Source organism: Herpailurus yagouaroundi, unplaced genomic scaffold (assembly GCF_014898765.1).
Source record: "Herpailurus yagouaroundi ecotype Mexico unplaced genomic scaffold, PumYag 186, whole genome shotgun sequence".
Lineage (NCBI taxonomy): Eukaryota > Metazoa > Chordata > Mammalia > Carnivora > Felidae > Herpailurus > Herpailurus yagouaroundi.
Window position 1 is genome coordinate 40192665 of NW_024412417.1, and position 23458 is coordinate 40216122.

At 52.3% G+C, this 23458-nt stretch overlaps 2 protein-coding genes across 8 annotated transcripts in view; one reads left to right on the forward strand and one right to left on the reverse strand.

Annotated features, from left to right (window-relative positions):
* Nucleotides 1–23458, forward strand: part of TG (thyroglobulin) — a 244730-nt gene that overhangs the window by 160423 nt on the left and 60849 nt on the right. The gene's annotated exons all lie outside the window — the stretch shown is intronic.
* The window catches only part of SLA (Src like adaptor), a 35194-nt gene that overhangs the window by 5088 nt on the left and 6648 nt on the right, over nt 1–23458 (reverse strand). For 2 of the 7 annotated variants that reach the window (XM_040494462.1, XM_040494468.1), the window contains exons 1-5: nt 17307–17503; nt 7781–7880; nt 6636–6722; nt 3556–3659; nt 877–1008 (exon numbers count right to left, since the gene is read on the reverse strand). In XM_040494462.1, the coding sequence (XP_040350396.1) occupies nt 877–1008; nt 3556–3659; nt 6636–6722; nt 7781–7880; nt 17307–17484 (601 nt within the window). In that variant the 5' untranslated portion in view covers nt 17485–17503. The other 5 variants (XM_040494465.1, XM_040494463.1, XM_040494466.1 and 2 more) reach the window with 5 other exon arrangements.

Below are 23458 nucleotides of genomic sequence, written 5' to 3' on the forward strand. Positions count from 1 at the left end.
TGTCACAACATCCCAAGGAGTAGGGACGTTACATGGAGAAGAAAATGAGGTACGGAGGTGAGCAACCAGCCCAGGCTGCCCAGAAGATCTGGGATGTGAGCACGGAGGTTCTGGAGAGAACTTTTTACCATTTCTCCCTTTTCCGTGTAAAATGTCACCTCCTGGCATTCTGCCTTTCACAGTCTACCTCTGAACTCTTCTGACTGCTCTCACCCATCACCTCCATCAAAACCTGTCCTGCTTCTGCCATCGTGGGGGGGACGCTCCCCATCCTGGCCAGCGCGGAACACTAGGACCTCTCTCCTGGGCCCGGGAAGCATGTCCGAATGAACACAGCTCAGCCCTGCTTTGAAGAGCTTTCTGGGAAACCCACACTGGGACACCGTTCACTGGGTCGCAAGGCAGAATGACCCAGTTCTGGGGAATCGCCGAAGGCAGGCGGACAGTCCTGTAAACGCGTATCAAAGGAGGTGGCTTCCTATTGGTTTGAAGGCTAAGGAAGATTTGGCCAGACAGAAAGAGGGAGCAAAGCACCGGGGGGCCCGTAAACATGTGGTCCACTTCAGGAAGTGCCAGCTGTCTGTGATTGCAAATATTGGGGCAGGCTAATTCTCTTCATCTGCAGGTAGAAGGAAGGTGGGGTTGAGATTAGCTGCGTTTTACCACTTACGCAGCATTCACAGGCAGCCTGTTTTAGTGTGAAATTGACGGTCTGCATGAACAAGAACAGAGGGCGTTGAGAAAGCGGGGTGACAGCAAAGTCGATCACCTGGCAGGTATCGGTGACCCGTGCACATCCTAGACACAGGCAGCGCAGGGCAGTTAGCAAAGGGGGGGGGGGGCTTCCCTGATCCGTCCCGACGGGGTGTTTCTTACCAGAATAGTGATTCACCAGGTCTTCCAGGCACTGGAAGGTGAGCCTCGGGGAGATGTAATACCAGTTGTTCGGAAGGCGAAAGATGCGGTAATGCTTCACCTGCCTGTGTCTCACCGAGAGGGAATAAAAACCTGCCGGAAATGGAGGACAGGTCAGAGATGTCCCACATGTCCCCGCTGAGGGCGATCCGCCCAAGAGCCCCCCACCACGGTGGCGGACAGACCTTCTCAACCTTGTGATACAGCAAGAGTACCCGGATGTGCAGTCCCGGATTTGGAGGAGCAGACGCCGGAACCCCACCTTTGGGGACGTAGCTCACTCTGCAGAGACCATGGGAGCCTGCTCCTTTAGCAGCCACGCTGCAAACAGGTTTTCGGGGGCACCTGCTTAGTCTCTGTGAGGTTAGCATTCGGGGTGCTCCCACGTCCTTTTCTGGAAATTACACGATCCGAGCTGGGTTGTGCCCTGCAGGTCAGGATCCGTAGCTGGTCTCAGGTCCTTCCCAGGCGCACAGCGTTTCCCTCCCTGTCCCATCAAGGCGAGTAGGTCATACCGCTTCCCGGTCCCTACTCCCTCTTGGTTCTGCCTTATGCTCGGCTTTCTCAGAAATTTGGAATAAGCGGCAGTTGAGACTTTTTCTGGGCAGTCTTAAGAAATAATGTAAAACGTGCTGTTTTTCCTTAAGCGTGGGTTAGTCAAGTAGAACTTCGGGCGAGCGCCTTCCCCTCTCTTTGCCTTGATTTCCCCAAGCGGAAAGACTCGGGCCTAGGTCACGTTTGAGAGTCCCTTTTGCTCCGTCTTCTGGGTCTCGGGAGTGAAAATGCTCATGACGCAGTGAGGGAGAGATTACTAGCATTTACTGACTCTTTGCTGTCTGTACATGCTGCTTGGGGGCTAAGCTATTTCCAAACAATACTCTCTGTTGGTTTTTAGAAAGATTGGGATGTGTCGCCGCCCGATATTTTTTATAGATGGAGAAGTGAGGCTCAGAGCCCCTAAGTGCTATGGCCAGAGGCACGCGGCCTGGAAACGGCAGCTCCGGGGTCTGACCCTTGTCCTGAACGGGCTTCCTCGAACATTCGGATGGGCGTTCCTCTCTTTGCCCCAGGTCTGCCCTCTGAAGCCCAACATGTGTCTTCCTGTAACGAAGACAGGAACTAGAAGTATGGTGAGCGGGTCAAAGGTGGCAGGTGGAAAATGATCAGAACTTTGCATACCCAGCCCCCGCCCGGGCTCGGCTGAAGGTCTGCCTGATAGCGTCTTTATTTTTAGATCAACCCTGGCACCCCAAACTGGACTCTTCCCTCGCTTGGCCTTGCCTGCTTACAAGTTCCATGTGAGTCTGGGTCTCCTGCCTCCGGGGACCGCCAGGACATGCACAGGAAGTTTGGTCTCTGCTTTTTCATCTTGTTTTCCCCCAGCACCCTCGAGGTTTTGACACAAAAGTTGTCTTGAATTTTTTTTTTTTTTTTTTTTTTATCATGTGTATATGGTCCATGCTTCTCTAAAGTCAGGCTGATGCTCATTTTAGTGAAAGGTCCCAGCACCAAGCCGCACTGGCCCTTATAGGTACGTGGGAAATAGTCTCAGATACCGCGTTTTCTCTTCTTTGATTGTGACTATGCAACAAGCAGGCTAAGAACCTGTGAACATGTCTTCTGTTTTTAAAAAGGTGTTATTTTTAGTATGGGGAAGCCCTAGCTGTTAAGTGTTTTGTTCCTGTGAGTTAAAGTGCTTACTACCTCCCGGACTCCGTGCTAAGCACCTTCCTAGTGTTAATCCCACGTTATAGGAAAGGGTTAGCGAGAACTTCTCAGGAGTTCTTACAGCCAAAACTGGAGCTCAGAGCCCGTCTCTGAACCATGACAAAGAGCGCCGCTATTTTGTTTCCACTGAATTTCTTTTGTTTTAAATGCTTATTTCTTTATGTTGAGAGAGAGAGAGGGAGGGGCAGAGAGACAGAGGGAGAGGGAGAGAGTGAATCCCAGGCAGGCTTCATGCTGCCATGGAACCATGTCTCATGGTTCATGAGATCGTGACCTGAGCCGAAACCAAGAGTCAGATGCTTAACTGACTGAGCCACCCAGGCGCCCCTTGCTGAATTTCTTAACGTGTGGGCCGTAAGGAAGTTGTAACAGTAACGGTCATAGCGAGTGTGTGCGAGTAAGCATCTGCCTGTCCTGATTCTCTAAGCTCATCGGAGGGCACAGTGCGAACCAGTATTGAAGGTCTCCTGTGTAGCAAGATTATTTTCGAGTGGCACCGTCGAGGAGAATGCTGCCGTGGCAGAAGTAAATGCCCCGCTCAAGGCCCAGAGCTTGAGAGCACAGGCCAGGCCCAGGTGGAAGCCTGCTCGCTCTGGCCCGGGGCTGCCTACACCCGTGTCGGCTTTCCTTCCCAGGCGATGGGGACATTTCCCAGTGGAAGCCTGCGGAGCTCACTGAGTCTGGCAGGTGGCCCCTCCGGGCCAGGTCTCGGCCACCTGCCTCTAGGCTTCCCAACGCGGACGCGGACGCTGGCCTCCCCAGGGGCTGTGTGGGCTGCAGGGAGCTCAGCCCCATCGGACGGGCTTGCATGCGCCCTGGGAGGCGGGAAGATGAGCCGGGCCCCGAGTCAGCCGGGAACAGAACGTGCCCCTGTCAGCCCTCGCGTGGCAAGAGGAGTCAGAGGCGCCTCACCTTTTTTGGTCTCACTCTCTCGGATCATGAAGGAGCCCATCTTCGTGTCCGGCAGCAACAGAAGTTCCTCCGCCTTGTCCCTGCCCAGCCCTTCGAACAGCCATCTGGGGAGGAGAAAGACGGCGTGAGGGTCCTGAGCACGCCCCCTCCCCCCCCCCGCCCTCCACACAGGCAGGTGGTACCAAAATTAAGAGCAAGGTCAAGTTCATACAAAACTGTTGGGATTGAAAAGAGGAGGGCGATGGACTCTTTGTTCATTCTTTCCTTTCTTCCTTCCTTCATACTTTTATTTTTTTAATGTTTGTTCAGTTATTTTGAGGCGAGACAGAACCAGCAGGGGAGGGTCAGAGAGAAAGGGAGAGAGAATCCCAAGCAGTCTCTGCACTGTTAGCACAGAACCCGACGTGGGGCTCGAACCCACGAGCTCTGAGATCATGACCTGAGCCGAAATCAGGAGTCGGGTGCTTAACCGACGGAGCCACCCAGGGACCCCCCATTCGTACTTTTAATCTTTCACATAAAATTCCCGAGTGCCTACTGCACAGCAGGTATTACACTGGACAATGAGGGCACAAGGCAACGAGGGGTCTTTCTCATCCTGTTCTGGAATGCCAGCTGGACTGGGCCCGGTCTGTATCATATAACATACAAGCATTCCCAAACATGATAAGGTACGTGTCCCTTGTACCGTAATGACCCTGCCCCTCCCTCACCACCCCACGAGGGCAGGGACCCTGCCTGTTTTGGCTTTGTCTTTGTGTCCGCATTATCGAGCCTGGTTTGTATTTGTGAGTGTATAAGTGGGCACAAGAAATTTCGAAAGAAAGATGCCTAATCCCACCAATTTCACAAGCCCCCCCCCACCTCGCCAGGCATTCATTACATTTCCCTGCTGCCTTCCCTCGTCCAACATGTTTTAAACGAAGTTGTCATCGCACTCCTGTGCATTGACATGGGTTTCTTGCTTTTTTTTTTTTTTTTTTTTTTTTTGCTCACTAGTAAAAATTTGTAAAAATCTAAAAAATAAAGCAGTTGTAGTACTGTGATCCGGCTTTCCAACGGAATGTTCAAGAGCCAGTGCTCTTGAATACGCATGGAAGAAGAAAATGCTTTGTTAGCACTTGACCAGGGCGAACTGAGAAACAGTTATACATCCTTTTTAACAGCTTCCGTATTTCAGGGAGTGAACCTTGGCTTATTTAATCCCCAGGTCTGAATTAGCGCTTGCTGGGACATATTCACTATGTTGTCTCCTGTGGCATCCCCAGACCACGCAGACGGGTCGCTGGAGCTCTGTGGCTGGGAGAAGACCACAGCCTGATAATCGGATGCCGTTTATTTATGTCCTGGCCTCCGAGGATGATCTGTGAAGATCCTGATTCGGCCTGATGTTTCAACTGCCCCCTTAGTTTTGCACCATGCATGGTGTGTGTTAATTATTTTAGTGTCTTGACAGACATTCATCCTCCCAAATCCTTAGGTGAAAGTCCACTCATAAGAACGAATACACTAAAATCCACAGCGATAGCCACGTGTGGATACTAATTATGGGCATGTTAAGCGCATGAAATCTGATCCTCATCTGAACCCCCTAAGACAGGTAGCTTTGTCTCCCCTTCACTGATGAGGATGCTGAGGGTCAGAGTGAGCAAGTAATTGGTCCAAGTTACCCGACGTCCGCAAGTGGTAAAGCTAGAATCGCAAGGCCCTCTCCTGGGACATCGCATTCCATAACCATTCTGTACCGCCTCTCTCCCGGTTCTGTATGTTCAAGACATTTATTGCCTCTGCCAGTTGGAAGCTTCCTAGGGCCGCGATCACATCTTACTCAGCTGGGTTCTTCAGCACCCGAGCCTCTGCCAGCACACATCTTCAGCGTGCGGGTGATGATCCAGGTTTGCTAAATGAATCAATGGGTCAGTGGACGCACGGCTGACGTGGGGGAGTTTACGTGACTGACTCTTTCAGAACGTGGCTGCCAAAGCAGCTACTCCCCCACTTCTGCTCCCCTCCATCATCCTAAGCTCAGAAATGGCATCTGGTACTTATCCTCAAAATCCATAGTCCTGCGATTAAATGCATGGGGTTGCACGTTCTTCAGAATATTCAAGCCGTTATCTCTGCTTCATCAGGTGAGCATGGAAAGCAGTTATTTCTGGTTCCCACCAAAAAAAAAAAAAAAAAAAAGATGCTTCCTTCCTTCCTTCCTTCCTTCCTGGATGCCAAGGTCTGGCCTTGGTAGCTTGACAAAGGAGGGGACTGTGGCTCCAGGAGGCAAAGTAACTTTTCCCTGGGTCTCGTGGGAGACTCCTACCCCGGAAGTCAGTCGCTGAGCTAGGCACACTCCAGCCCAGGAGTGCCGGCCTCCAAAGCCACCTGTCGTGCTGCAAGGCCTCCCTGCCCAACCGCAGGGGAAAGCCCAGGCTTCCCATGCCTGATGGTTTAGAGTTTCTCCTTTTCTGCTTGGCTTCGCCATTTGCCAGGTTCGGTATGTTAAGCATTTCGGGCTGTAAGCGTTCTCTGTGTTCTGGATGGGATTTGATAAGAATATAGCTAATACGTACCGAGCACTTACTGTAATGCCAGGCATCCTTCCAAGAGCGATCCGTGTACGACCCGACCTCACTGTCCTAACAGCCCTGCACTTTGATCTTCTTGTGCATTACAGTCCCTGTCATTCTGTATTACGATGTCTATCTGACAGGTGAGGGAAGGAATCCGAGCCATAAAGTGTTGAGGAGCTTGCCCACTGTCACACAGCCAGTAAGTGACAGGGGCAGGATTGCTGCCCAGACAGGCTGACTTTTCAGAGCTGCGTCCCTTTGATCACAGTCTCTGAATGTTGATTGCTACGTGCCAGGAACACAGTGTTGGAGCTGAAAGGTTCAGTTCCCTCCATCTTTACTGATGGGAAAGCTGAGTCTCAGATAGGGCCTGGGGTTCGCCAAGGTCACACCCTTCCTTGTGGACTGAGCCAGAGTAAGAGTGAGCCTCTTGAAACTTCCTTTCTGCCATGTGCCCTCACACACCACTAGCATAAATATTGGGCTTTATTGATGCTATTTCAGAAATGTACTCACCCATGGTAAACTCTGGCCACACATATTCCAGGAATATAACTCTCTCGGCCAGTGCTAAGGGAAATGGCTTTCCACCAGCCCCCTTCACTGTAAGAACAAGAACAGACAGGAAAGGGTGGACAGGTGAGTTGCAAAGCAAAGGAATGAGCGGGGTAATCAGATTGAACCTGGGGCACATAGGGCCGTTTCTTTTTTAAGACCCATTGTTGATCGTGTTGACCTCAATTTCTCCATAGGGAAATAACAGTTTTTAAGTATATCCCTTATTCCAAGCTAACCAGGAATGCTTCTCATGCTTTGGCACTGAGCCATCTTTTGGGGACCCACAGGTGATATGCCAGAATTGGAGGCTTTTAAAAATAACTTTACTATGTAGAATTATACCCTGAGATAGAACCAAGATAGTTTAGTTTGTCTGTGTCAATGAGAATCTAAATAAAAGGGTTTTAGAGCCCCCTATTTGTTCTGTAGCCCATTTTGAGTCACGGAGAGGCAACAGGATGGGAGTCAATACTTTCTGTTTACTTTCTGTTTATCATCAGACATTTTCTTAGACCCCTGGGTCCTCCTGTCTGAGCCCGAACTGCACCAGTCTATAATACCAATGCTGCATGGTGGGAGATGAGACCAATGTGAGAAACAGACGCTGGATCACAAAGGGTCTCAAAAGCCACGTTAAGGAATTTGAATTTTATCCACCAGGCAATGGGGAGCCATTGAAGGTTTTAGAGCACTGGCAGCATTAAGGATTAAGCGCTTAGATCTTCTGTGTGGGCCAATTTCTTCACCTCATGATTGGAGCAGGGCCCAAGTGGAACTGGACAACTATAGCTAAGATCCAATGATCCCCATTCAGATAGCGCTCCCCCCCTTTTTATAAAAAATATTTTTTAATGTTTATTTTTGAGAGAGAGAGAGAGAGAGAGAGAGAGAGGGACAGAGTGCAAGTGGGGAGGGGCAGAGAGAGGGAGACACAGAATCGGAAGCAGGCTCCAGGCTCTGAGCTGTCAGCACAGAGCCCGACTTGGGGCTCGAACTCACGAACCGTGAGAGCCAAAGTCAGACACTTAACTGACCGAGCCACCCAGGCGCCCCAGTGCTCCCCGTTTTTAAGGGATCGTGAAACATTTGGAAAGCCAACTCACTCAGAAATCACGCGTAATTTCTCCCCTCGGCGGAATATGGGGGGGCTGATGTCAGGGGATGGGTAATCACTCAGCACGGCCAGGAAGTCACCGTCTGGTCCTGGAGAAAAAAAGGCAAGGGATGTTCTTCTCCACAGGGAACCGAAAGGCAACCCGAGGAAGGGGAGGACTGAGATGAGTCCCTCCCGGGGACTTCTCAGCCGGAGATCATGATTTGCCTTGGAACAGCAGTTTAAAAAAAATTTTTTTTAACGTTTATTATTTTTGAGAGAGAGAGAGAGCCAGAGAGCAAGCAGGGAAGGGGCAGAGACAGAGGGAAACACAGAATCGGAAGCAGGCTCCAGGCTCTGAGCTGTCAGCACCGAGCCCTTTGCGGGGCTTGAACTCTCAGACTGTGAGATCATGACCTGAGCTGAAGTTGTCCGCTTACCCGACTGAGCCACCCAGACGCCCTGGAACAGCAGTTTATAGCGGGCCCTCCTCCCTTCAGCGATGGTGGCACAGGGAGCTTGAAGGAACCCCAAGGTCGGTGACCTCCTCCCATTCACAAGCCTGCCTTGGCCCTGCCGTTCTCCTCTGAGAAGGAGGGGATCCAGAGGTCCTGGGGCTGAAGTCACAAGATCTGGCTTCAGGCTTTAGTCATTGTGTCTACCGATCCAAGTGATCTTGGACAAGTCCCCGAACACCCGTGAGCCTCCATTCCCCATCTTTAAAGTGGGGCTACGAATACCTCAATCCGGGGTCTGCACGAGCTTAGGCAAAAGTATGTAGCAGCACCTCATGAATGATAAGGGGCTATAAAAGCATCTTTACCCTTCCTGGGGCTTGTAGGTCCCCATCTGTCACATGTGTGGGGGCGGGGTATGTCACAGTTGGGCTACATGAGTTCTGAGGACCCACTGGGACCCAAGACTCTAACTCTGCAGGTCCTCAAAGCACTTCTTCCTTGTAGAATACCAGGCACCGTGTTGGGGATCTATTTAATAGGGACTTTGGGGCGGGAGTGGGAGAAAAAGTAAGTACCTTTCATCCTCTGTACCTTGAAAGTAATTCTGGTGAAGTTTTGAAAAGAAAGGCATGCTGTGTGGTTCACGCGAGTGCTGCTTACCGTGGGCTGGAGAGGCGATGATGCACTTTGGGGCACTGAGCAAAATCCCTGGTTCCCAGCCCTAGCAGGTTTGCCGTAATCCAGGCGCATCAGATGCGGGGTAATATTAGGGTACATTTGGGGGGAAGTATTATGCCTTACACACGGGTGAATTCAGCACGTGTTGGGCTTAACACTCCATCTGCCGGCTGGGCATCTGAACTCAAAATTCTGGGGGACTTTAATCACGTATTCTTTCATTCTGCAATTGTTTACTGAGCACCTAACCGTGGGCAAGCTCACATTCTAGAGAATACATAAATAATCCTGGGAGGGGGCTTCACCTGCCCTCATCACCCCAGGAAAATCTGGAGAAATCCCCGGCACTCGGGCATGGCAGGCTGGGTGACCCAAATTGGCCACGTTCTGGGATCCAGACACCCCCCCCCACCCCACCCCCGCTGGGACCTCTAGACTTTGTCCCTTAGAGATCTAGATCTGGGACTCTCCAGCTCACAAGTGCCAGGACAGACGAAGCCGAAAGACAGCTTTGGTAGTAGAATGAGTAAGATTGAATCAGAAGCCAGCTGTCAGCGTGGAACGGCACATTCAGACGTATTGCTCGCTTGGGGAAGCTGAGCTACACGCAATAAAGCAGATAAAAGCAAGCATTTTGGGGCACGAAATGGAAACCAAAAGTGATTCGTGGTAGCCACAGTCACCAAAAAGAGGCCAGGTCTCTGACCTGAGAAGGAGCAGTGCCCGGCCAGGGAGTAGCCGACCCTGAGCCTGTGGGGACACCTCCCTCACATACATCCTGCTTTGCCGAAGGAAAACAGGATCTTGTGTCGCCTGCCCCCGGCTCGACAGCAGGAGGTAGTGCCTCTGTCAGGCTTGAAGCCGGGAGTCCTGAGATCTGATAAGGGGTGCATCCAGATTTTGTGGGGCATGACACTCATGCAAATTGGGAACTCCTCCTTGAGAAAAGGAACAGAAAGGAAATTGCGAAGACAAGATCGTGCATGGTCCCTAGGAAGCTTCTGTGCCTTTGAGGAAGGACCTAACACAGAGGATTTGTTCAGCTTCCCAGGAAAGCCGCCCCGATTCCGAGGCTGACCTTGCCACTCTGAGTGCCAGTGCGCCCTTTCCCTCTTGGGCCTGCATCAGTCTGGAAAATGAGGCGTTGGAAAATGTCTTCACGATGGAAATCTGGGCTGATGGCCCCACACATGAAGGGGGGGGCCACTTAACGTGTGTCTCCACTGCCTCTAGGAGCAGTGTGATGAGCCGTCCTGTTCTTCTCAATTTGCCAGGATGCCCCGTCCTCAGAGGCTGTGACCAGTCTGTGCCCTCTGCCTTGAAAGCGCCTGGTCTCCCCTTTGTCATCCCTCCCACCCCCAGGAGGTTTGCCTGGTGCTCCTGCTGTGACCCCCACCCCCCACCCAGGACCCTAGGCTCTTCCTTTGAGGCCCAAGTTGTGTTCTGGGGTTTGCATGACTCTGGGGGACTGAGTGTGAACTCCAGGAGGAGCCGTCTTGCAGCCCCCCCCCCCCCAGCACCCACTGCCCGGTCTCAGATGCTCAGGGCAGGTTTGAGGGATGAAGGCAAGGAGACGCCCCTGTGCTACTAGGCTCTTAAAAGCTGCCGTTGTGCTGCGTAAAGTGGTCCAAGAGAAGGAAACCTGTTTTGTGGCAGCTGCGTGGTGGGTGGGTGGTCGGTCATCACAGAACCAGCCCCTTGTGCAAAACAAGTGTTGGAAGGAAAGTCCCAGAATTCATTCTCCGTGATAATCACAGAACCTTGACGTAGACCACACGTCTCCACGGGGGCTGGGCCTTTGATGTCTGGATTCACGACTAAGACCGTGAAACAGAACAACCGTCTTTCCTTACTTTAAAAACAGAAACAGAAACACAATCCCATTGTAACAACATTGGCTCAATAGTGGAAAGAGGCTTCAGGGGCTGGAGAGTTTCAATTGCACAATAACAGCGTTGAGTTTCCTGTGGAATTTCCGAAACGGTGATGTTTTTATAGCTGTAACACTTAAATGTGGCTGAGAAAACCTTGCTCTGGGCCTTTGCTTAAAAAGGTAATGGCCTTGCTGTGGGCCTTTGCAAGGGATTTTAGGTCCGTCCCTGTCAGCTGTCTCACCAGCACCGGGAAAACAACACAAGTTCAGTCTGCACTTCCGCGGGAAGGGCAGGCGTTCTTTGTAAAGTTTATTTATTTATTTTGAGAGAAAGAGAGAGAGAGAGAGCGAGCAAGCAGGGGAGGGACAGAGAGAGAGGGAGAGAATCCCAAGCAGGCTCCATGCTGTCAGCGCGGAGCCTGGCATGGGGCTCGATCTCGCGAACTGTGAGATCGTGACCGAGCCAAGATCAAGAGTCGGACGCTTAACCGTCTGAGCCACCCAGGTGCCCCAGGAATGCAGTCATTCTAAATAAGGTCCGGTGCCAGGACCCCATGGAAGTCTTCCCTGAGCTTGGGAAAGTAAGAAAGTCAAGTTTGCTCAGAAAGCTCAAACATACTGTCAGGTCCTCCTGGAGCCCCAGGTTTGAAGGAGAGCTGAGCACTGGAATTAAGTCAGATAAGTGATTGATACCAAAGAGAGGCGTGGATAGGATTACTGAAGGTTTAAGATAAGGAAACAGGGGCGCCTGGGTGGCGCAGTCGGTTAAGCGTCCGACTTCAGCCGACTTCAGCCAGGTCACGATCTTGCGGTCTGTGAGTTCGAGCCCCGCGTCAGGCTCTGGGCTGATGGCTCAGGGCCTGGGGCCTGTTTCCGATTCTGTGTCTTCCTCTCTCTCTGCCCCTCCCCCGTTCATGCTCTGTCTCTCTCTGTCCCAAAAATAAATAAATGTTGAAAAAAAAAATTAAAAAAAAAAAAAGATAAGGAAACAGAGTGAAAAATATGTGATATGCATAAAGGAGAAATCCAGAGAGACTTTCCGAAGAGAGAACGGGCTTTGGAATCAGTCAGACCTGCCTTAACTTCCACCCCCACCACGTAATTGTTTTGCGATTTGGGGAAAGATTTATTTTTAACCAATCTGAGCTTGACTTCTTCATGTATAAAAATGGGAAATATCGAAATCTACCCTGTGTGATTGGGTTTGGATTCACGACGCTCCTGTCCCAACGAGAAGCTGCTGATACCGTGTTTATGGGGTGGGATTATCATTACATAATCCAAGACCAATTTCAGCCAATAGTGCCCTGAAGTTTGAAAAGCCTCTAAGATGTGTAAATTTGAAAATATTCTATTCTTCCAAAAACAAACTCCATGTGGTGAGAACAGAAGATGAAATATGGAAGACCAAATATTTACTGATACTGATATTGAGTCAGACTGAAGAAATTATACCGACGTGTAAAATAGGAAGTGAATCCAAAAAAGGAGAGAGAACCAGGCAAACTTACTAGCCCCTTGGCCAAAGGAGAAGAGGCGTTTTTTTTTTTTTTTTTTTTTGGCATTATTATTCCTTGTCATATCATTACCATTTCTTTTTAAATGCTAAAAACCTTTCCGAAGATTCCATTTATAGTTCTAGCAAAACCAGCCTTTCATTACTTCCAATGCTCCACACAACCCTAGGGAAAATGAAGAAACAAATGCCGGGGGAGTTTTAGTAACGTGTGCAGGGGAGAGCATGAGGGTTGTCAGGCTCCTGGTCATGTCCCTGAGCCACATAGCCCTCCTCGGCATGTAATTACCAGGCTGTCCCCAGTTAACGCTTGCTCCTTGACAGGTTGGGACAAAGGCTGGCTCTAAATGAGGCTTCCAAGTTGGCACCAGCCGCGGAGTGCAGTTGGTTGGCAAAGAGCTAAACAGCCCAGTGCTTTCAGATTCTGGTTTTGTATGTGCCTTGAATCATGCCCAAATCCATGGCCTCTGGAGAGTCAAAGCAGGCCTTACTTTTAGCATCTTTTCCAGGACACACACACACACACACACACACACACACACACACAATGAACCAATCAGACAGGGCTGGGCAGATTGGTCCCACAGAAGGTCTACCAAGTTCTGTTGATTACCACAAACCCCAGGGTGTACCTGTGGGTCCCATATTATGGGCTGAAAATGAGACGCAGCGGCCCACCTGTTCTTTGCTGTCCAAAGCCTTGGCTTCCCCATCTATGAGAGGGGGCGGATGGGGACTGATTAGATCCCGAGGCTCCCAGATGGCACAGCGAGGCGAAGGCACTCGCTTGGGAACCCACAATAGCGAGCTGAGTGCCCGGTCTCAAAACCCAGTAACCTAGCAGCAGAGGGTAGACCCTGCTCTTGGCCACCTGTTCTTCTGTTTATGCTCCTGAACACCACCTGCACCACAATTAACAGCGTTTTTGTGTGCATTTGCTTTAAAAAATCTTTGGTCCCATTTTACGCAACGTGAAATCATGGTTTGACGGACCAGGTATATTTTGTATGGTATCCATGACATGTACAGAAGCTGTATATTCAGTGTAAACGTTGGACCTAGAACCATCTTATGGGCCAGAAGTGGGATGAGTAAGACCCTGGTTGATCTAGTCAAAGACCTGATGCAGGTTCCCTTACGGGGCACTGGACTGCCTGTGAATTCATCTGGTGGCCGTCCTCCCTCAGCCTAGAGAGCGCCCATCGCCTCCCAGAACACGTGAGCTTCTTGGAATTCCGTTGTCCGTAGGCATATGATGTGGGGGCGAAGGGACGGACTCTAGATTCAGACCCCCTGTTTCAGATCCCAGCTGTGTGGCCTCCCGACAAGTAATTGAACCTTCCCGTGCCTCGGTTTCCTCAGCTGCAAAGTGGAGGTGATAATAGCGATCACTTGCTGCAGCTGTTGTGGGGAGGAAGCGTGGACATGTGTCAAACAATTGGAATCGTGTCTGGCGTGTCACAGGCACTGAGTCACTCCAGTTGTCCCCCATTTAGAAGTGAGACCAGAGAGACACTAAGGGGACAGACTGACTCCTCTCATCTCTCATTGTGTGTTAAGAGTCCAGGGGCGCCTGGGTGGCTCAGTCGGTTAAGCGTCCGACTTCGGCTCAGGTCACGATCTCGCGGTCCGTGAGTTCGAGCCCCGCGTCGGGCTCTGGGCTGATAGCTCGGAGCCTGGAGCCCGTTTCGGATTCTGTGTCTCCCTCTCTCTCTGCCCCTCCCCCGTTCATGCTCTGTCTCTCTCTGTCTCAAAAATAAACGTTAAAAAAAAAAATTAAAAAAAAAAAAAAAGAGTCGGGGGCAGGACTAAACGCTGGGTCCCATGATGCAAGCTTTCAGCCTAAGCCGGGGGTGGGGGGAGGAGTGGGGGGCGGCTTGTAAGAAGTTCCTCGGGTTGTTCCTTCCCACTATCGTCGAATTCTGACGAGCACATCAGGGGCGGGGCCCAGCGATCTGCACTTCGGACAACTTTGCAGGGGATCTGATGCAGGTGGTCTGAGAATCATTCACTGAGAAGTGCCAGGCTGGGTCTGAGACTTCCCTGCCCCCTGCCTCTTCCTCCCCAGGGCCCCTCCGTCAGCTCTTTCCATGGGGCAGCACCCATGATGCTATGTAAATGCACTGCTTAGCGCGATTTCTATCCTTGCATGGAAAAGGGGTCTGAATGGTGTCTGGGTTTACGTTACTGCCTCTTGCTTCAGGTCAGGGTGATAAAAGGCGAGGAGGGGAAAGAATACAAAGGTAGGGTGTGGGAAAAAGTCTAAAAATTCTCTTTAAGGTAGAGATACGCTACTTCCCTGCTACCTGGGAGTCCCCTAGGCCCTTCTCAATTCTGTGCTGCCTGTGTCTGGCACAGAGCAAGAGTCTGAACTGTGGAGAGAATCGCAGAGAAAGTGAGTTCTTTGGGATGATTTGGAAATAAGTCCTGGAACCCCCAGTTCAACCACTTTAAAACCTCTGGGGGGCGTGCCCATTTAGACATAGCCTAGTACAATCAGATAACCCCAAGTGGAGTTAAAAAGAGGGACTCCCCCCACATTTAGCAGGTAGCTATCTTGTGCTGTGATTGCTGTGAGGAGGGGAGGTTCTGACCTCCACTTGAGAGCTGAGCCCTGCCTTCTGGGAGGCTAAGTGCCTTACCCAAGGTCATTCGGCTTCGGGAGGCAGTGCCGGAAGCTCAGCAAGGTCATTTGTCTCTGAGACCTGCCCCATTTCCGTGGGTTTTGTGATACTGGTCTCTGGGAACTAGAGTAACCGGGAATGTTCTGGAAGGCTTAGTTAGGAGAACACGGATGGGCAAAGCCACATTGCAAGGCATCCACAGTCCTGGCTTGGGGACGAAAGAGCTCTTGAAAGCTCACAAAACTCGCAGTTCACAGATAGGCCTCCTGCTGATCCGTGTAGGGCCTGGGGCTTTGGGTGTTTTTAATTCTCCTCCACTCGGGCTAACGACAGGGGAAGCTCCACTTGTGCGTTGGCCTAACGCCATCGGCTCCCCGCACTACTTCCTGGGCATTTGAGCCTCACTAAACGAGTAAGCACGAGTGTTAGCTGAGTAGATGCCCTGTGCCATGAAAACCCCAACTCTTTGCATCATTTGACTAGAAACTAATAAATAACAGCATGAACTACAACCACTTTCTTCTCCCTTCTTCAAGTGGATGTCAGAAAAAAAAAAAAAAAAAAAAAGAGGAAATCAAGTTAGGACCGATCACAAGGGAAACTTTTCAGGGGTGGGGGATGAAAAGCCACCCGCTAACGCTTGATGTGGTAGCCTGGATCACGAACGGGGTCCCACCTGGGGAATTCTCTTAACCAGGGGGCGGAGGGCCGGGGAGACCCCTCCACCTCCTTTTGCGAGGTGACCTCCCACCCACACAGTGGAAAAAAGAGAAACTTATTTCGTGAGAATTTGCATTTAAAAAATAAGGGCAAATGAGCAAGCCCTTGGAGGCCCGTGTTTTCACGGGGTTTGCTCAAGCATGCCACCCCCCCCCCCCGCCCCAGTGTGAGAGGTTAGCGTGACAAAATGGCTTCGGTGGGTGGGTGCATGGCCCCTGGGCCGGCCTGGGCCCTGGGAATTATAGTGTCCGTTTTCTACAAGGAGCCGTGGCCGGAGGGGAGGCTGTGACTTGAGGTGGTTTGGAGAAGGTGGGAAGGGCCCAAGCTGTCCCCTGGTGGCAGCTGACTCGGCCGCTTTGTGTAACGGCACCCAGTTCAAAGCTGTGCACAGGAGATAAAGGGGCCCAGGGTGCACACCAGCTGCCCCGCCCCATCACATGGAAATCTCCTTTGTCCAGAAGAACATTCTTTCTTAGGTTTAAGGAAGGGGGGTGACCGGGCTGGAACAGACAACCACCAGTGCTGCCCGGCATCTGACTGGAGGGGAGGGCCGGGTAGCAGGGTCTCTGGACGCTCACTTGGGAGCATCTGAGTGATCATGAGACCATGTATAACTGGGGTGTCTCCATTTTGGAAGACGTGAAAAGACATCCCCTGTCTGAAGGGGCCACAGAAGTTGTGGAAGGAGAGACTGGGCACCCGACGCTGTCTGCTCCCGGCAGGCAGGACGGTGGACGTCTGTGCGTGTGATCTTTGCTCGGTGCAGGGTTGTGGGGCACCCGGGGGACCCGGGGCGTTAGCAGAGGGAGACTAAGCCTGAGCGCTGTGCTGTAAGATAGGAGATGGAAATGTCCCAAGGGGACTCACCCTGGGGACACCGATGGATCTCCTGACCTCCTCATCACCCCCTTCCCAAGCCCCTAGAGGACCCACACAGTGCACCACCGCTGCCCCACCCAGAGCCCCGTGAGTTTCACTCCCAGCCTTTGCCTTCTGTTTGCCTTGTAGCTCTCTGACCAATCTCCAAAGGGCTCTGTCGCTTGAAGAGTCCACCTCGACCTGGCAGCTCCATGGGAACCTGCCTTCTGACATCCCTGTCTGAGCTGTGACATTGTGCCCTCCCCCTAGAACGGGTGGCCTCCTGATCCTACCGGGGGTACACAGGATTCCTTCCTTTCCAGGGAGATTTCCTCGAGCTGTATCTAGCTTCATCGAGTTGCTCTGCAAAAGCATTTGCAGAGCTCTGATAATACTAACCCCATGATCATATCCTATCACGGGCTGGCAGGGTGTGGTAGGCAAGAGCCCACGTTCCAGAATCAGACCGGCCTGGGTTGGAAATCTGAATCTCTGATTAGCTAATTGCATGCCCTCACGAGCCTCAGTTTCCCCACTTGTCAAATAAAGGCGGAACCGGCTGCTCTCGAAGGTCCGTCACACAATGCCAGGGACCCAGCCGTCACCCCGGGCGCCACCGCTCAATCTTTTTTAACACGTAGTTTTGAAATGTTAGCTACAAGCCAAGCAAGAGAGGCAGGTGCATCGAGCGCCCAGGCGCCCGGTGCCCTGTTTCAACAACCGTCAGCACCCCTGTGGCTCAGTCTTGGCCCCGGCTGTCAAGCGACGGAGTGAAGCATCACACCCGAGACCCAAGAAGCCAGACTTACCATCTGGGCTGGGCACAGGCCTCTCGGGGGGTGCCGGGGTGGATCTCATACTGTTTCCCATCGCTCTGTCTCTCTGGGCTGTCGAAGATGCGGGACGCCTGCAGCACAGGGGATACACACAGCAAGTCAGCCACGCGCCGACCCCTCTGGGTGAAGAATGACCCAGTTTAGAGTACATCGTGCATCATTTTTCGGCAGCTCACTTCTCGAGGGGCGGGTGTGTTCACGCGAAGATGAGATTCGTGAATGTTGGTTACATTTGCTCAGCCCTGCTTCTTTTATCAAGGGAATGACAGAGAAAACCACAGAGAGGGAAGTTGCCAGCAAATGCTGTTGGTGGCAGAAGTTTCCATTCCTCCGCACCCTGGCTGTCGGAAAGCAGCCAGTGGTGTCTGTGCAGAGCGAGGGACCTTTCAGATGGGCCTCGGCTTCCCCACTCCCGCCCCCGCCCCCAACCCTCCCCTCCCCCCACGCACCCGGAGCTCTGGGCGCCCAAAACTCGGGAGGCACCGGCCTTACAATCAAAAGACAGTGAGGAGAGGGTACTTTCTGCCTCAGCTTTCTTCTACGTGAAATTTCTCAACATGCTGTAACCAGTGAAGAAGGGAAAGTCCATAACGATGCTGTGCGATCACGGCGGGCTTCGTGCACACATCGCTACAGGAGACACGTACATGTGCCGTGACGTCTGATTATCCTAAAGTCCCCGCACCAGTAACCCCCTTTGTGCAGTGAAGGCAACTGAGTGCCTGAGAGGGTAAGAATCTTGTCTCGGGTCACGTAGCACGCGACCCACATTCTGGGTCTGTGCCTGCAAGCTTGGTGACCTTGGGCCTTGACCCTTTCCTGCCTGTTTCGGGGACTAATGATACAACGACATTCGGTCGTGGCTGCAAAGTTAGCAGATAAAGCACAAGGAGCACTTAGACCGTGGCTTGGCATGAAACCCATGTTTGTGATTGCCACCTGCGGGGTACTTTCTGGGTGTCCGTCATGGTAAACCTTCAAATTCTGGGCCCTCGTACAAGCATTTTAGAAGGGAGCTGAGGTGATGACAGAAAACGTGTTTTCCCGGGCTCTTTGAAGCACAGAGAAGAAGGCCCCACCCATGCACAGGAACCATTCTTGTCTCTTGGGGATAAACAGGAGAATCGATGGGGGCAGGTTCCCCCAGCTGGTGCCCAGCCCAGCTGGAAACTTAGACTCCACCCCTTTCTTCTTCTGCAGTTTGGGGGCGAGGCCTGAGTAGCGTGAAAGGGTCCAGATGTCAGCCAACCCAACCCCCCACCCAGGCCCGAAATGCTTCCTCGATGCACTGCAAGTTCAGATTCTAGAAAGATCTACGTTCGCAGCAAGGCTTTCCAGAGATCGAGGGAGGTCTGCATCACTCCCTAGTTTAGAGAGGCGGAGGTGGTAAGGTGGGGCAGTGTATTGGGAAATGAGGAAATCCAAAATTAGTTTTGTTTGGAAGTTAGTGTATTTTAAATATTTACACGAATAGTCCATCGGTCGTAACTCAAATAGTTCAGAGTATAATTGTGCTCTTTCTGAGATCATTACATGCTGGCAAGAGCTCTGAGCTCATAACGCACCACGGAAAGTGTGGCGGGAAGGGGTCACACATTCAAATTTACGAAGCCCATCTTCTGATCCTCTTTTAGGGGTGAGGCCCCTCCGGGCGTGAGTCACTCGTTTCCTCTATCTTGCCACCCCTACACAGCCAAAAGGACGCCTTGGACCCTGGCAGGGCCCTTCCCGCAAGCCAGGCAGATGTTAACAGCATCCCCTGGCTCCAGGAGGCAGGGACCAGTTGTCTAAGTCCCCAGCTCCTAAAGCCTCGTGAAGGCACTCAAGAAAACGTGCTCCTCAAAAGTGCTCGAGAAACCACACCAGTGGAGCGGCTGGGAGCCTCATTCCCCGCAGCTCGGTGCTGGCCCTGAGTCAGCACCCCGAGAAAGGCAGGCCCCTGGGATCCCACCCACCTGGCGGGGAACTCGGGCCGCCTCTGAGGCCCCACCTTAGACATGTCCAGGGAAGGAGCGAAGCAAGCAGCCTGCGGCTCGGAGGAGAAGCCTGTCCCGCACAAAACCCCGCTCCCGTGTGCCGTGCAAAGACGTCCCACAGAGCCCCCGCCACCTCTGTCCTGCTCCGAGCGCTGTCCTGGAGCCCATCAGCCACCTCAGACCCCCAGCTTCCCTGGCTGTCATGGCCGAGGCCTGGAGAAGGCTCTCAGGACGGGCTGGGGAGAGGTCGACTCTGACCCTTGTAGGCTAGCCTCGCCCCTGTCTCTCCCATGTGTCCCCACGTCGCAGTGCGTGCTGTCACCAGACCCCCTAGCAGTGCCGTTCTGTTCCCCACAGCCAGACACTTGGCATCCAGCACCAGTTAAACGCCAGGGGTCGTACCTTTCCCCTTCCCCCACCCCACTTGGGGTGCCATTTCCCACCCCCCGGACATCCCAGCGCCCTCCCCCCCTGCCCCACCTTCTCCCTTGGAGCCCCTTTCTGGCTGCAGCCCCCGGCCCCCATGTCCCCCTGTCTCCTTCCTTCACACCACAATTCCAGAACGGTCGTGGGGAAAAGACCTTGTCATCTAGCAAAGTGAACTCTGACTTCACTCCCTCCCGACAACTTTGTAATTCTTAAGGATTCGTTTGCAATTTGGGGCAGGGGGGAGGGGGTTCTTGGGATCCAGGACAGGGAAAAGAAAGACTTGAAACTCGCATTTCTCAGGTGGGAAAACTGAGGTCCGTCCAAGAAAAGAAACATACCCAGGGTGGTGACACGAGAAAGGTCGGTAGGTCCCAGAGGTCTGACACACTCCCTCCGCCCTGCTCCTCCAGCTCTGGTCTCTGCCGTCTTGCAGGTGCACGTGTGCACCAGCCCACTATATCCCGCGCCGTTCAGAAAACCCCAGAAGGTCTCAACAGCCCTTAGTGGTCTTCTTGTGGGCTTCCTGTAGTCTCCAGGAAGGAGTTAACTTATCTGAGAGAGGCTTTTATTTGAGCAGAGTAAAAATGCCCCCAGAGACCGAAAGCCAGAGTCTCCCTAATGAAATGGCTGAGCAATCTGATTTAATCTGTGACAGTTTTATGCAGGGGCTGGAGGTGGGAGAGAGGGTATGAGGCACATAATTGCTTCCAGGAACAATAAAGAAAGGGCAAAAGAGAAATGAGTTAATTAAAATTAGCTCTGAACGTTTGGTTTCTTTCTCCGTTTTCTTTGGGATGTCAAGGATCAGAGCTGGCATTTGCCTCTTACCCTCCCCCTGGTGTTTAGAGCAAAGCTGTTTTCTTTGTGAGAACTTGGGCCTCAGTTGACTCCTCTGGAAAGCGAGATGAGTGAAAAAGATGGTCTCCAAAGACAAACCACTTAGCCCCCCTTTTTTAAGTTTATTTTTTTTAATTTATTTGGAGAGAGAGAGAGTGTGTGTGTGGGGGGGGGGGGGGTGGGGGCAGGGAGGGAAGAGGCCGAGAGAAAAGGAGGGAAAGAATCCCAAGCAGGCTCTGAGCTATCAGGGCAGAGCCCAAGGCGGAGCTCGATCCCATGAACTTCGAGATCATGACCTGAGCCAAAATCAAGAGTCAGACACTTAACCCACTGAGCCACCCAGGCGCCCCGCACTTAGCCCCTTTTAATTCTAGGAGTCAAGACTCCGTGACTTTTTAAGAACTATTAATAAAAGAACCGTCATCACTTCTCTTATCAAGCTCCATTACAGAATCCTTACCCTGTCTTTATATTCTTCGGGGTCAAGGGAAGGCTGTTCTGGCTCTGCCTTCTGGTGGGCAGTTAGCAGACACGCTGCATTTAATCTCCCAGCATCCCTGGGGCTGGGAGCTGTGGGGAGACTTCCTCTTCCACCCTCTCGGGGCGGAGGTCAGCTGGTGAGCTTACCTGTCTACACTCCGGGAGCTAGACGCATGCAGGGCCCGGATGCAGGACGCACACCTACCTCTCCTGACTTCGGCACCGACGGCCTTTCCCAGCGGCCGTGCCTCTGCCTTGCTGCACGGGGAGGAAGAAAGATCCCCAAGGATCTCTGGGCAGTGCGGACACACGGCACGGAGAGGTCACACGGCTGCAGGGAGTTGCCCTCGGTCGTGTGGGAGGCACTCGCCAGCTACCCTTCTCTGGCTAGGTTGCTGTTGGACCAGATCAGGGATCCTTTCATTGTGCGTTCTGCATTATCTTTTAAATACAGCAGTCAGACTTCTCAGAACCTTCCATTCCCGGATGGCATCCCAGGACAGTTCTATGTGCTTTATCCACTTCGCGCTTCCATTGCCCGGGCCTCACTGTTGGAAAGGACGGTAGCCTGAACCCCGCCCTGCCCCGCCCCCCACCTTGGGCGCTGGGGGCACAGAGTTGAGGAGCCCCAGCCAAAGGAAGGTGGGGCCGGACTCTGTTATAAAACCAGAAACAGCTGGAAAACCTTATCGACATGCAGCCTGCCCTTTGACCTTGGAAAATCCCCCACAAAGCGTGACAGCGTAAACCCACTCGCATGACCAGCTTCTAAGGCGTGGAAGCGTGATGCCACCGGTGGGGAACGTCACCATGCGCTGTACCCTGACCCCAACGACGGCAGAAGTAACCAGAGCCACCACCGCCACCGTGGCGGATCAGATTTTGCTCCGCATTTTCTAGCCGCCATGTCCCAGGTTGCTCCAGAGGTGAGATAAATTCACTTGTCCAAGGCTATACGACTCGTAAGAGGGAAGCCTGGGCTTCAAACCAGGTCTGCCAGATCCCAAAAGCTGTGCTCTCACCCTCCGTGAAACGCTGTCTTGCTTTCCTGCCCTCTGGTTCTCAGAAAAGTGATTTTTGAAAGCCATCAAAGTAAACTTCTGGGACCGTAAACTTCTGGGGGAAACTTTAATACAAGAGACAGGGAGGTCCAGAAGGCTCTCTGGGACGTCAGGAGGCAATGTTTGGGAGCCCGTGTCTGGGAATCTGGTAGGGGTGAATCATCCAGGAGAGAGAGGCAGTTAAGGTGTGCTCAGGTCTCAGTACCAGCCTTAGGTGGCCTGTGTGGTCACAAGAGCCAGAGTGAGTCATGTGGAGTGTTTTCCACCCTTTCACAGTATTATTTTAAAGAACTGTTAAATGCTGTAAGGGGAGGGGGGACCGAGAAACAAGAAACACCAACTGTGCTTATAGTAGCCCGGTGTTGCAAAAAATTCCCACACATTTGCTAATACGTGTACAAAAATATGAAAGGAGATGATTTCCAAGATGCTTTCAAGGGCTCTCTCTGGGTGGTGATTTTCTCAGGTAAATGTTATCGATTTCTTATTTACACCCTTTCTAAAAACTCCAGGTGTTTCCCCCACGGGCATGGCTTGCTTTTATAATCAGAAGCGGAGCTGGGAAAGAATAAGGAATCTCTGAAAGGGTTTTCAAGGCAGGCAAGCCTGAGTTCAGATTCCTGCTCCCAACCTACTGGCTGTGTGTCCTTTGCCAAGTTCCCGCACTTCTCTGAGCCTTGAGTTTTAAATCTATAACTTTGGGAGACAAATATATGCCCTGCAGGGTTGTTTTGAGGGTTAAATTACAGATCATGTCTAAAGCGGAGATACGTTTGGTAAATCAAACAGCTAAAGACTTACCAAAGCTAGATCCCTTGGTGGTATTGGGTGGCCAGCTAACTCACTGCAAGCTGGAGCGGGTCTCTTCTCCTCCTTGGCCTCAGCGTTCTCAAATACCGTGGGGAAAGCATTGGGACAGACAATGGCTCATGGCCCTGTTGCCTCAATTGTCCGTCCACTGTGACGGGGACCTGGTACCCGCCCAGTTGACTTGGGGCTTGCTTGGTGCTGCCTGTGGTCTGATGCTGTGCACCAGAAGCGAGGGCTGGAACAGGGACTTAGCATTGGTTGGTTTCCCTGCCAAGGATCTCGCAGGATTTCCGGGGGCACCCCACCACATCCTGACCTCACTCGACAGGTGCACCTGTGCTGTGACCCACATTGTTCCCTGCTCTCCTCTCAGGGCAGGTGCAGCCACAGCCTGTCCTCCCTATCCCCCAACCCCACCTTGTTCTCCTTTCTTGCATGGCAGAGGAGGGCTATGGTATGGCCTTGGCTCCTGGGACACTGGCCAGGACAGGCAGCCGGCTCAGAAAGGTGCCCGAGTGCTCCCTCTTCCTCC